At 42.7% G+C, this 14,228-nt stretch overlaps 1 protein-coding gene across 1 annotated transcript; it reads right to left on the bottom strand.

Annotated features, from left to right (window-relative positions):
* Positions 1–64: 64 nt before the first annotated feature.
* On the bottom strand, positions 65–14,013 carry me2 (malic enzyme 2, NAD(+)-dependent, mitochondrial). The gene is made up of 15 exons (XM_056591659.1): positions 13,855–14,013; positions 10,469–10,620; positions 7,386–7,519; positions 6,713–6,862; positions 6,268–6,343; positions 5,891–6,052; positions 5,338–5,551; positions 4,955–5,052; positions 4,200–4,313; positions 3,825–3,936; positions 2,730–2,872; positions 2,434–2,533; positions 2,078–2,148; positions 1,654–1,752; positions 65–1,261 (listed from the first exon to the last, which is right to left on the bottom strand). The coding sequence occupies exons 2-15, from the start codon at positions 10,580–10,582 to the stop codon at positions 1,100–1,102; spliced, it is 1,749 nt and encodes a 582-aa protein (XP_056447634.1). The 5' UTR covers positions 10,583–10,620; positions 13,855–14,013; the 3' UTR covers positions 65–1,099.
* Positions 14,014–14,228: the final 215 nt, after the last annotated feature.

A 14,228-nucleotide genomic window follows, 5' to 3' on the forward strand; every position in this document is an offset into this window, starting at 1 on the left:
AGCAAATTCATCTTAGTGAACCTTCTAGTTTTCATATTCAGAACATAAATGTCATCCATAACGTTTAAATTACATTTTTATTTTACTTTGTGGATTTTCCACTTGGATAGTGTATGTATGTTTGTGTATATACATCTATATATATTTCCATTTAGCTGCATTCACACACTATATGTGTTTGTAACACACATAGTTGAACATTATGAACATGGAGGGATTACATAATAAACACACAAGACTACCAAAACAAGTTGAGGTTCAAGAAGATTTCATCAATTAATTTCAAGAGTCCATTATCCGTCCCTCAAAATGGTTTCCATATTCAGAACATAAATGTCATCCAAAACGTTCAAAATACATTTTTATTATACTATATGCGTTATCCATTTAGCTGCACTCGTAACCAGAACCTACACAAGGAGTGTTTGTTACACATATAGTGGAACATTATGAATAAAGGGGAGATTACATAACTAACATAGCACAATGCTAAAACAAGGGTTGACATTCGAGACAAAAAAACAAACACTGTAGAACAACATTCGGAGAAACAACAATAATACAATGCACTGAACTGAAATCCCTTTTGCAGCATGTTGGCTTTTCATTTGGAGTTATCTCAACGGAGTGTCTATTTGTTCATTATCTGTCCCTGAAAATAGGGTCCCACCCAGAAACGAAAAGGTAAATTTCATCTCTGGGTCCCGAACATCCTCAATCAAATCCATTCACACTCTTTCTCTGCCAATAGCAACTCCTGGCCCCCAGCGGAGTTTCTCATCTGGACCATCAAAAACTAACTGTGGTCAGATCAAAGCATTGGTTCCATGGAGCTTAATCTTTTTCAAAAAATATATAACGTTTTCCAAAACCTAATGAGCTTGCCAATCTAAAACAAATCTATAATAACAAAATATCTTATATTTAAAGATGGCAATTGAGAAGGACATGTCAAATAACGTCAACTGCCTTTTGATTCCCACTGTGATCCAGGATCTGAGGTGAAAGGAGAGCAGAGCAGGGCGAGTGTGTGAGGAAGTGTGAGGACGTGTGAGGGCGTGATGGGCCGCCCTCAGGGTCGTGTGTTGGCCTCTTCCGTTCAGTCCTTCTTGGGGTTGAAGTCGACGCCCTCCCACTCGTAGATGTCGGGTAGGTAGGATTCATAGTTTGTGTCCCAGACGGTGGCTCGTACGAAGGCGTCCTTGTCCGCGGGTTCGGGGTAGCGGAACGCCATGCCGTTAGCGTACACATACTCCACCACCTGTAGGCCAGAGAGGAGCCGTCACCATCATACAGGAGAGACAGGGGTTACGGGGTTCTACTCCCAGCCCAAAAAGTACTGTTGTTCGATTTCGTGGTCTCCACAACTAAGGGTAGGCGTCCTTGAGCCAGATGCCCTTACCCCAACCACATGCTCCTGAATGACATGCATCCACATTCACTGTGAGTCTCTTATGTGAATCTGCTGAGCGACTAAATAGTGATAACATGAGCTAACATTAGCTGCAACAGAGAGGAAAAAGGATACGCGTCTCACACACACACACCCTTAACACTATGTACTAGTCCAACACTGAACTCTATCCAACTATTGTCCCTTTTTACTGGTAGTAATGATGGAATCCAAGAGATTGGGGTCCCAAGAGCGCTTACCTTAACAGCCATCTGGAGAGACACCTCTCTGATTTCGGAGAGAGGAGGGTAGAGTCTCCCCTCCTGCAGCTCGTTATCGGACACCTGCTCTGCCAGGGTCTAAGAGGAAGGTCAAACACAGTGTTGAACCTCTCAACCTTCTGTTAAAACTCTTCAAGATGCCACTACTGGTGTGAAGCCAAGTTGTCCCATAGAAACACTTAGATAATACTGAAACCACAGCCGTTACCCACCTCAAATAATAATTGATATGGCATTGTACATTTAAAAACATTTAAATAAAGTGCTTAAGACACACAAAGATTACATAAAATACTCTAAATTAAAGGTAAAGTACTCTTGGTGTTTTGTGTTAATTTTAGTATAAATAAATTAAAAGCAATTGATCAATGGCGGCTCAACAGTTCAGCGAAAACCGTCCTACCTTGGCAGCTTCCAGGAACACTGTATCACTGATATGCCTTACGCCACTCAGAATCACCGCCAGGGCAACTCCTGAAACACATGGATTGAGCCAAAAGATCAGCTAGCCATCACCGGTTTGTATGAATACATTTTTAGTCGGTGACACATTGTTTGTCTGTATTTACATGCACCCAATCAATACGTTTTCTAATGGGCTCCGGCAAACAGAGATATTGTATTTACAAAGACAGAGGGACTCCGTTAATCAAACAACATAATTTAAGTGATTTGATTTGTACAACATGCTTGTTGTACGAAAAAGTGTTCTTCATAAACCGTGCACTTCAAATGTAAAATAACTTTCCCACGCCCTACCTGGGAAGATGTAGGCGTTGTTTCCCTGTCCTGGGATGTACACCCGATCGTTCAGGGTCACCGCGTCAAAGGGACTCCCACTAGCAAAAAGACATCTTCCCTACAGAGGGACGCAAACAAGGATTTCATCAAAATACACAAGAATAATAATAGTCATGGCTAGTTGGTCAGAAAAAGCACCGAAACACATCCAGGAGTAAGCAGGACTTTTGAGTGCACACCCACTTTATGAAAAACTTGGCTAACTTTAAAGTAAAGTCTGCTCCACAAGGAGAAAAGGAGGAGGTGAGTCATACGTTGGTGAGCGTGTAGGCGTCCTCCGCAGTGCACTCTGCTTTGGTGGTGGGGTTACTCAGGGCGAAGATGATTGGTCGCTCGTTCAGGGTACCCATGGCTTTGATGACATCATGCGTGAACAGCCGCCCCGCTCCCGACACACCTGGGGGAGGAGGAAGAGGAGGAGGAGGAGGAGGAGGAATACAGGAAGATTTCTGTTTACATCGCAAACTTCTGCTTTTACAAGAACTGCATGAGTTCAGTTTCATGCCGGCACTAGAGGCTGAATTTAAAGTTAATGTCAGTCAATTGCTTATGGCTAAAAAGGAAAAATCCTTTAAATAGTATTTACTACAATATATGTTGCTGCCTCAGGTTTGCATTTGGGAAAGCCTCGCTTTGTTGTAATTTTAATTCATGAATAAGATGATCCAAAAGAAAAGATGAAAGACATTGTGATTATCTCGATACAGTCCTTGACAGGACTATAGAATTTAAAAGGATCCCTTCCACTATGACAGGTACCATCCATTCAGTGTTCTGGTACGGTGCACGGACACAGAGGATGGGAGTCTGGTACCGATGAGCTGCAGAGAGGATGGGAGTGTGGTGCTTATGATGGCCACAGAGAGGATGGGATTGTGGTACCTATGATGGCCACAGAGGTAAGGAGTGTGGTACCTACGATGGCCACAGAGAGGATGGGATTGTGGTAGCTATGTTAGCCAGAGAGGATGGGAGTGTGGTAGCTATTATGGCCAGAGAGGATGGGAGTGTGGTAGCTATGATGGCCGGAGAGGATGGGAGTGTGGTAGCTATGATAGTCCGAGAAGGAGGGAGTGTGGTAGCTATGATGGCCACAGAGGTAGGGAGTGTGGTACCTATGATAGTCAGAGAAGGAGGGAGTGTGGTAGCTATGATAGCCAGAGAAGGAGGGAGTGTGGTAGCTATGATAGCCAGAGAGGTAGGGAGTGTGGTACCTATGATAGCCAGAGAGGTAGGGAGTGTGGTACCTATGATGGCCAGAAAGGTTAAGGATCGTGGTACCTATGATGGCCACAGAGGATGGGAGTGTTGTAGCTTAGATAGCCACAGAGAGGTAGGGAGTGTGGTACCTATGATGGCTGTGGGTTGGAGGGTGTTGACAGCATCCAAAAAGTTGTTTACCGTCCCTGGGCTGTCATGGACAAACGCCTCCTGGTTGCCATCGGTCTCCTGAGGTCTGCCCTGGACACAGAAACACAGTAGAGTTTCAATAATAACTCAGAGAGACCCATTAGTTTAGCATAATTTGTCTTATCCACTATGTATGACATGATGTAAGCTGATATAAGTTGAAACATAGACAGAAGAAAAGCAGATACACAATCGTATTTCCTTTTAGCTACCTCAAATCAATTCAATTATGTTTAATTCAGCACACACATATATGTGTTCAGATGTCGATAAGGGACAGTGAAGATAAGGGACTCAATCACCCACACACACACCTTTACTAATAATCCATGCTTGTCGAACATCCAGATTTTGTCCCTGGCTTCGGCCTGAGTCAGCCCTTTCTCCATCATCGCCATGACAATCAGGTTAGCGATGCCCAGGGCAGCCTGTGGAGACAAACGTCGGAAGACAACAATCAAACAACAGCCAAAAGTGGAATATCTAGCACGTAAAGATAATTGAAAAGGACCAACAATCTGTATTTCATTCTGTATTTCTCTATTAGGGATCGATTGGAAATGTCCACACCTTGTGAAGATGTTTATCTGCTGTCACCATGTCTAAACCAATAATTGTGCTTGCAACTGTGGTACACTGCAATCCTAGCCAACACTGGAAGGAGGGATCCTTCTTTTAACTTCCTTCTAGGGATTCTTCCTACTAGGTTAACCTGGCCTTTTGATTGGCCTCGGGTTATCATAAGCCTAGTCATTGCAATCGGCAGTTTAGGCTGCGATTGTGATAGGTGCACACTGCCCATATTGTTATCTTTACAAAGCCTGTGTGTGTGCGTGTGCATGTGTGTGCGTCTCTAGTCTAGAGTATCCAACCCTCCTTGTGACATGTCTTGTGACAGGGAACCCTGTCCCTCTGACACACAGATCACTGTGTGACACTTACACAATGAATGCACATAATGCTTTCAGGATAGCAGCACCTGGCTCATTTGTACATTTAGTTAAGAGATTATATTAATGATGACTATCCCGAATGTGGTATTGAATCACAGTGTGAACATATAGCCTACCTCTCCAGCTCCCAGAAACAGCACCCGGTGCTCCGTGATTGGTTTGCCGATGGCTCTTTGAGCTGCCAATAGACCAGCCAGGGCCACCGCTGCGGTGCCTGTCAGGATAGAGCCAAACGTTCAGCCAATCGTACACATTAGGATTAAACCGTCTCTGCTAATGCAGGGAAAAAGACAAAGGACATTGACTTTCTCCTTCCCAAGAGGAATCTTAGATGGTTTTAAGAGTGATTAGAGATATCATCCTGAACAAATATGTAGGCTTGGGGTAAGTGACACTGTATCAACATTGCATCCCCAACATTCGTTTTTGTGGATTTGGCTTGCGGGCCTTCACGTTGGCCACTAGGTGTCCCCCCCCCCCCAACAGTAGGGATGCTCACCCTGGATGTCATCGTTGAATGTGCAGTACTTCTCCTTGTACTTCCTCATTAGGCGGAAGGCGTTGTGGTTCCCAAAGTCCTCAAACTGGATCAGTGTGTCCTGGCCGTATTTATCCACCACGGCCTCCATGAACTCATCCAGCAAGTCCTCGTAGGCCTGCGTGCGGTCCCTCTTCTGGTACAGGCCCATGTAGAACGGGTCCCGCAGCAGGGACTGAAATAGAAAGGGTTGGATGAAATCCGGTAAGGGCTGCTCATTACGACTGTGCTATGTGGGCTTCCCACTAGCCATTGGAAGATGTAACGGCTTTATGAAACACACGTGCCGCAACATTGTGTAACGCATTGGTTTGTAATAAAAAATAGTTTTTCTGCTCTCTTTACACCTGTTAAATCTCACCTACAGCAACTTTAATAGAGAAACCCCATAAACATATGTTTTGAGTGTAGCGTACAGCTCGTTTTAAAAATAGCAATAGCGGATTATATCATTTCCTCCCCACTGTGGGTATCAATCTCCCTGTACAGTCCGTAACGGGTGTGGTATCCCCACCTCGTTGTCTGTGCCCACGTCGATCACCACGGGCAGACATCTCTCAGGCCTGATGCCAGCGCAGGCCGTGTACAGGCACAGCTTGCCCACCGGGATCCCCATACCAAACACACCCAGGTCCCCCAGGCCCAGGATACGCTCTCCGTCCGTCACTACTACTGCCTACACACACACACACACACACACACACACACACACACACACACACACACACACACACACACACACACACACACACACACACACACACACACACACACACACACACACACACACACAGAGAGAGGAGGGAGGGGATGAAAAGACAACAATTACTCTACAATGACAGAAAACAATCAAAATGAGTCAATAATGTGTTCATCTTCTAATGTACTCACGGCAACGTTGGTCTCAGGCCAGTTGTCCAGAATGGAGCGGACGTGTCCGCGATCCAGAATGGAGATGAACAAGCCTCTGTTGGAATAGACAGCAGTGTTGTTAGCCGTCATGCCTTTATTTGGTTTTCATTTGAGCGGCTTTGATTTTTGATTAAATCCAGTATAAAGAAATCATGACATCATCTCTTTGTGGTGCTTTGTAAACCCCCGGTTACAATCCTGTATGATTTGAAGAAAAATGGATAAACAGCCAAAATGCACTGTTGCATTGATATCAAATTATGATGTGGAAATGAGCTTACCCCTTATCAAATTACTCTAGTGTAGCCAGCGCTACAACCGATTTCACCTGGCCCTAAACGGATTCCCGGTAACCGGGTTACCCGTCTCCATGGAAACATGCGTGAGTGTTGCTGGTCCTGAAGGGACTCCCCTAGGGTCTTACTTGGGTCTCCTGAAGATGTGTCCGTACTGCGTGCAGGCCAGGCCCACTGTGGGCGTGTACACTATGGGCATGAGCTCCTCTATGTCCTCCATCAGCACTCGGTAGAACAACCTCTCGTTCCTCTCCTGGATGCCCATCAGATAGATGTACCTGCGGACGACAGCCAAGACAGGGATCAATGAGTGCAGGTGGGTATCAAGACGGCAGAACGGGGTAGGAGGGGAAAGGCACAAGTCGGAGGAAAGAACTGAAAGAGGAACGTTTTGAATGAAAATTAATAGAAATACTAAGGAAAGCACCCTCAGAGTCATTTTTTGTGTTCAAATAGACTACCCCCGTTTCATGTGAAACGGTGACAAAATGTAAAAATGTATCTGCTACAAGGACAACAAAAGCACAAAAATATGGCTGTTTGAGTGTGCGTGTGCGTGTGCCTGTTGGTCCTGTTCAGTGACATTGTGAGAAAGCAACCAGATTCCTTTAACCAGTGGGTTATTATGAAGGTTTAGGGTCAAAGTTTGATTTAAAAACCGGACTGGGCATTTAACGATACACTGATCAACTGGGAACCTGGTTTATGTTTTTGAAGTCCCCTAGACCTGGTGCTTTTGGGCCTTGTTTTTTTTTGGAATAAAACAACACACACTAGCAAGGTTTGAAAGCTACGTCTTACTTCTGCAGAGGATCCGACATTTTCTTTAGGTTATTCTGGAAGCGCAAGGCCTGAATGTCCTGGGTCTCCACTTTGGGAGGGAGGAGACCCTGAATGCCCAAAATCTGGCGTTCCTGGAGGGAGAAAGCCATGCCCTGGAGGAGACACACAGAGACGGAGAACGGTTAGGAAAAGAGAAGCGTCCTGTCTGCACTACGATCGACTAAAGAAAATAACCTCATTTAAATTTGATTTTTGAACTGCACACAACATTCATCGTTTGTCAGTTAGCATTGTGAACATTAGCTCACTTGCTTGTTCGCGACTCAAGTGGTCCTTGAGTAATAAGGTCATAAATAAGGTCTTTAAGCAATGCTGGATGTTTTAAAATAATGCTTACTTTACTTGAATTGAAACGCACATTAATAATATGAACAATAATTTATAATTTATCTATTAACTTCATGTAGTGTGGATAAGATAGTAACTCCTGCATTCCATTACCTAACACAAATGTATGTAAAATAGGGCAAAATAGCCTTATTATACAAAATATCTATACATTTTAAAAATGTTTTCAAATAAATCATGGGTTTTATTCAGCACAAGAGACCAAAATATATTATAATACATTTTCATGTTTCCTCTATACATTAACAAGGACATGCCTAAGGTAGTCTTCACAGTTGACCGGAACCCGGTCAGCAGGCCAATATAGACACATAACCTTTGGAAACCGGGTCACAAGGCCAATATAGACACACTCTATACATTAAGAGAAAATCTGAAGTAGAAGCGTAGCCTGGGAGAAGCAGTTTAACCCCGAAGCAGGGCTTGGCAGGGGTGTTAACAGTAAGAAGGGAATCGTTGTATCCTACAAAGGGCTAAGAGAAATGGAAATGTGTGCTATAATACAACGATGAGTATAAAACATGGCAAAGAGAGAGCAGGGAAGATGGCGAAGACATACGATGCAAGCCATATTTAAAGTTCATGCATGTCGTGAGCTTGTGTGTGTGCTTGCGTGTGTATGTGTAAAATGGTACAGGCATGGGTGAAATATGAGCTAGACCAGTCAACACGTGGATGTTATAACAGTCTCGCTTTAACCCACGTGTATGTGTGAGTCTCTGTGCGTGTGTATGTGTGAGTCTCTGTGTGCGTGTGTATGTGCGTGCGTGTATGTGTCTGTGTGTGTGCGTGTGTCTGTGTGTGCGTGTGTCTCATTGTATTCTTTATGGGTTAATGTAAAGGGAGAGAGGGGTACAGACTCAGCCTTTGCTGAGTCATGCTGATGCCTCATTTCACTTCATTGCAGCAAAAACTCCAACAACGTCATTCCGTTTGTGTAGTAAGAAGAAACTTAAATGTGAAAAAGCAATCAAAGAACATTTAAAAAACCTACAAGATTAAGGACATTGCCCTTTTTCCAAAGAACATAATGATTGCTAACATATAGCAACTATAAAATATGTCAGTTTATAGTATTTGTATTCTACTGAACAAATCTTATGTTATGGGCCTATTATATGTTCTGGTCAAAATCCAGTTCCCTCAACACTGTGGCAGGTTTGTTGTACACAAGACTCTGATATACTAGACAGGATATTGTATTTGGTCAATCTCGTGGCAATCACGAGATGGAGATGTTACACAATAGGAGACTGTCATTGAGAGGCCGGGGCATTAGAGTAACCCAATTCTACGCACTTATATAAATATATTTCTTGTGATGACGTGCTTTGCTGCTGCACTTCACTGCCGACTAGACCAAGCAGCATGCCTTGGCTCTCTTCTTAAATATCCTTCATCCTTTTTTAAAGAGCCAATTATCGTCATTAGTTGATGGCAAAAATCAAATCAATCATGCTGCTGTTTTCTTTGTTTCTGTAAGAAAACTATAGCCAGAACCAACTGCTCATTGCTACAATTTGTTTTCTCTCATTAAAGAAATGCAAGGTAGAGTTGCTTTCAAAATATGTAACCAGGAGTGCTTGCGTGCGTGTGAGTGTGTGTGGACGAAACCTTTCAACAAAGCCAACTCATTAGTCAGATGGCTATTCTGCATATAGCGTCCACAGTGTGTCCACACGAAGCACAAGTTCAGCTTCTAATGACACTTTAATCTTAAGGGCATTAATAGGTTTATTCTGTAAAGTAGATTTTTTTTTCCACATTAACCAAACCTTAAGTGGATACAGGCTGGAGTGTAATTGGGATCCACTTAGAAATAATAAAGGCTCTAAGCGAAAAAATGCTTGACTTGACAGCATTAATTTGCATTAATATTTGCAACAGTCCTATTGTTTTTGTTCTTACCCCCCCAGCACCTCCGCCTTTACTTCAGAAACCTGGAAATTAAGATCAGGCCTCTGTTGAAAGGAGTCAAATCCTCCCCAACAAAACCAGACCTGAAGCCTTCAGCTGTGCTGCTATTATTGGCAGTTGGGTAATATTGTCACCTCTAGAGGGACAGAATGCCCTGGGAGTGACGATAAGGGCACAGAACCGACAGCTCTGATGTAGAGGACCCGATTGGAGCCTTGAAGGGCATTCTAATTATACATTTTAGGGTTTCTATGACAGCCCCTCCCACCCTTGACTTGACTTTTGCATTCCTTCAAAACTGTATACTTCTGGAGGCAACCTGTTTACGTTGACTTGTCAGACCACTCCCCTACCTTCAAGTGACCACTCGTGTGGCTGGTGTCTTAAGATTGGGGCGGTAAAGTCATGTGACAAAGTGCGACAGTGGGGGGAGCAAGGTTGGTTGCACTACATAAAAGAGCAGGAAGCACGAGCTTGTGCTAATGGTTCAGCCCAATAATACTGCAGGGACAACAGGTTAACTAACTTGTTTCATAATAACTATTGTGTGTATGTGAGTGTTTGTGTGTGTGTTTCTGAGAGTGTGGATGTAAGTGTATGTAGGTGTATGCAAGTATGTGAGTGTGTGTTCTACCACAAGGTTGCCCAGCCCAACCAGCTTTGGTCCCACCTATTCTAATCCTTTTACAAACAAGTGCCCCAATGTTAAATACAGCAAACACAATGCACCTGAACCTATACAACGCCTGACGGAAACCCAGGCCAACTCGGCTTACCTTGTTGGTGCGTGGGTTGAGCATTAGGGGCTTGCCCTTGTCCTTGGTGTGAGCCCATCGACACGCAGAGACACACGGCCGGATGGGCAGCGATGTCCTCAACCTGGACAACATGGCGGACAGTCACCTACAGACAAAGTGGTGGAGTTACTCTGAGAGAGAGTGAGAGAGAGAGAGAGCGTGACAAAAAAGCAACACAGAAGGAGAGGTTATAATAATGATAAGCAGAATAACCTGAAGGCCTCCTTGAGCAAGATGCCTAACCCTGATATGCTCCTAAATTAATTATGTATGAAGTATCGGTAAATCCCTCCAGTTGTTTTGGATAAAAAGATTGGTCGCCATAAGCCTTTTGAGTTGACACATGAAGAAGCACTTATTAACACTTTACTAGGACTAGTACACGGTGAAATACGAAAAGACCCACTCATTGTAACAATATGCACACTACAATAAAGAGGCCAAAGCAAACACGGCCAAAGCATCTACAATGAGTCACATAAAAGAATGCATTCACAGATGGCTTGCATGTGAGGAACGCAATTGAAAATCTGCTAGAGTCAAATAGACAAGTAATTTAGAGTTTCTAATCCTGAAAAAACAACGCCCAGAATAGATTGTACTAATCCAGTCTGTAAGGACCTAGTAAAGGCCAGCAGAAAGATGAGAGGCAGAGAAACAGATGTTTTTCTTGCTTCCAAGGTAACAAGCCGAGAGATTCTAGGTTTCATTGTAGGCCAGTAGACTGTGTACAGAAGAGTCTGTCTATGGAAAGAGTGTGTGGCTTCCTTCAATTTAGTTTCCAGGAATAGGGTAGGAAAAATGAGGTTGTCAAGCAGTTGTTATTGTTCGTGTGCTCAATGGTAAACGATTCGGTTACTTTCTATGGTATCCAAACTGTCCCCATAATACTACACAAACAAACATTCTCTAAAAACCTTTTTCTGCACCAATGCACTGCAGCAACTTCCTTAATTTTGCTCTGGTTCCATGTCAACACAACTCTTTCTGTTTCTGACTTCAGGGGGCTTATAATGCACTGCATACATAATATATGGTGGTACGTATTTAATATACAACGTATATTTATAGACACAACATAAACTTGGCCGATTCATTAATGGTCCTTAATACGGTGTACAGCAGGGGTAGCCTTGCAAGGCCTTCCTCATTGTAGCCAGCATGTCAGGAGTAAGAACCCTCTGAGCAGAGGGCTTCCGTTTCCTGCAAATACTGTGGTGGGTTGTGGTAGAAGCAAAAGTAGGCCAATCACAGCAGTCTAAGTTTGCCGTGTAATCAGACCATTCATCAGTTCTGTGTTTTTGCAGGATTCATTCACACACTCATTAAAGCTGTTCATTCAAATAACCTTCAATAAACCAGGGCGGCGAGGCAAGAAGTTCAGATAGGATGTGTACATTTGGTTTTGTATTAGGCTAGCTTGAGAAGGCTGAAAGTGACATTCGAGAGGAAATGAAACTGTCGCTATAAGCTACTAGTGTCAGGGAAATAAAGTGTCCAACCCTGCCTTTCTGGGAGTGTCTGAGCAGTAACCCAACACATCTGAAAGCACCAACTAAGGGATGTTTGCTGGGGGACACATTTTACCATTATATTATTAAGCGAGGTTTATAGTAAAAATGTCTCCATTCAATAGTCTTAGTACAATAACAATGAGGCTTTTATCTAACAAGCTTTTTCTTTCTTAACTTCAGAATCTTCTATATGATATCTATAATATAATAATAATAATAATACTGTGTAAATAACATTAACTTTTTGTAGCAGTGGCAGCCATATTGAAACCTAACCACACTGCGTCTATGGATACAGATTTGGGTAGTGATGAAACACTACTTAAAACTACAACAGACAAGCAGTCAACATTCTTATTTAAGCACTACATCATTCATCAAAGGTGCTTCAAAATCCTTCACTCTTCCAATTATCACCTATAGCACTTTCTTACTTTATTGCTGCAATACAATTTTAACAAAAACCCAGACTGTAATTGGTAGGTCATATTACTAATGGGGCATCAGTGCAATCATCACCAAAATAATTGTCATGAAAGTATCCAATTGTTGTGGCTTATTAGTAGCTTCTCAGAATCTGCACCTGTAGGCGTTGCTAAATGCTGTCTAGGAGACAATTGGAATTGCAAACACAACAAGTAGCAGGCAGCATGCTGGGGTCTACATGTTACTTAGTGTTTTAATCATTAGTGTTAGTTAGAAAGCCAAAAACACTAACAGACATATAAGGCATATTAAGGCGTACACCCTGGTGACTTCAACCAAGTCATGAGTCAACTCTAAAGTCAGACTTAAGGAAGTGTGACTCACTCAAACTGAAAGTTATTGTTTGCTACGGTTCCAGAGGCAATAAACATTGGTGGCTGCCAAACTCCAAGGCCGTTGTTACATTCCAAGCACACAAATATATGTCAACCGTGAATTCAGCCATAAATCTATACATAACCTTCCATATTCAGAACAATAATGGAAATATTTGAACCTCACTGATCATAAAATTCAAGGTTTTTCTAGGGAAATGTGCAAACAGAAGGCCACTCCTTTTTCATTAAGGCCTACATCCTCTGTTAAGCTTACAGAAAGCATATCACTGTTGAGTTTCACATGATTCATGTTTTATAGCCGATGAGAAGAGGCTCATAGTACACAGGTCAGGGTAAAGCTACAGGTTCGTCTATAGATATAGGACTAAAAAGTCTTGCAGAGAAGGAAGGTAATCAAAACACATACAGTACACTGTATTTCAGATCAATAAGCAGAATGGTTAAATAGAGACAATGATATGTGACACAGTATAGCCTGGTCTGTCAACTTATTCAATAGCTATCAAAAACAAACCAAGAGGCAAGGATTTTAATTTCCAATCGAATTAATGGGTAAACTAAAAGCTATACAAACACATATGGTATACCTTTGTTTCTTTAGTTGCAGCTGCATTCGCCACCTGACATCTCAGTAAAGTACTTCGTTTTTATAAAATAATGGCTTTATGTTTAGAGAACCTCTGTAAACAATGCTGTGATGCATGACCGTAGTGAATTCTATCAAGGTAGAGGGTTGTATGTAAACTGAGACGCTACAGCGACTACCCAGCAAAGAGCCGCTAGCTTACAGCTAAGGGATCTATATCGTGTAATTGGTTATGTTGCCCTTCAGTTAACATGTACGCATTGTGCAAATCAATAAATAAAAAAAGCTGTATCACAGGTTGGTGACGTTGTCCTTCAACGACGATAAGGAGACCCAGTCATTGCCTACGCGGCTCCTGTGTTAAGCAAAGATTTAACGGACTTCTAGAAGCAGATAGTCAACTTAAAGTGTCTCCGCGTAGGTTATAATGAGGTTTCTTACCTCGCTTAAATGATGATATCTTGAAGTAAATCTTCCTTGGGACTTCGATTAGGTCGCAAATGTCAACTATTCATGGGAGTGCTTTGTGTACGACGGCTTGGTTGGCCCGTCTGGAGACAAGACAGATGCGACGGTTCGGCTGTGGTAAGAAGACGCTGAGCGCGTGTAGGAGAATGTCCCCGTTTGACCAATCACAGCACGGGATTTCCTTTCAGCGACTGCCTCCGTTTGCGTCACATGTACAGGAAGTCGGATCACAAATCCCGAATAACAGTCATCCTTTATTATAACATCGCTATCATCATATTTGGTGTACAATTTTTATTTTTTATTTATTTTTTATTTATACATAAAATATACAACTTCTTACTGCA

The sequence above is a fragment of the Gadus chalcogrammus genome, chromosome 6 (genome assembly GCF_026213295.1).
Source record: "Gadus chalcogrammus isolate NIFS_2021 chromosome 6, NIFS_Gcha_1.0, whole genome shotgun sequence".
NCBI classification, from domain to species: domain Eukaryota; kingdom Metazoa; phylum Chordata; class Actinopteri; order Gadiformes; family Gadidae; genus Gadus; species Gadus chalcogrammus.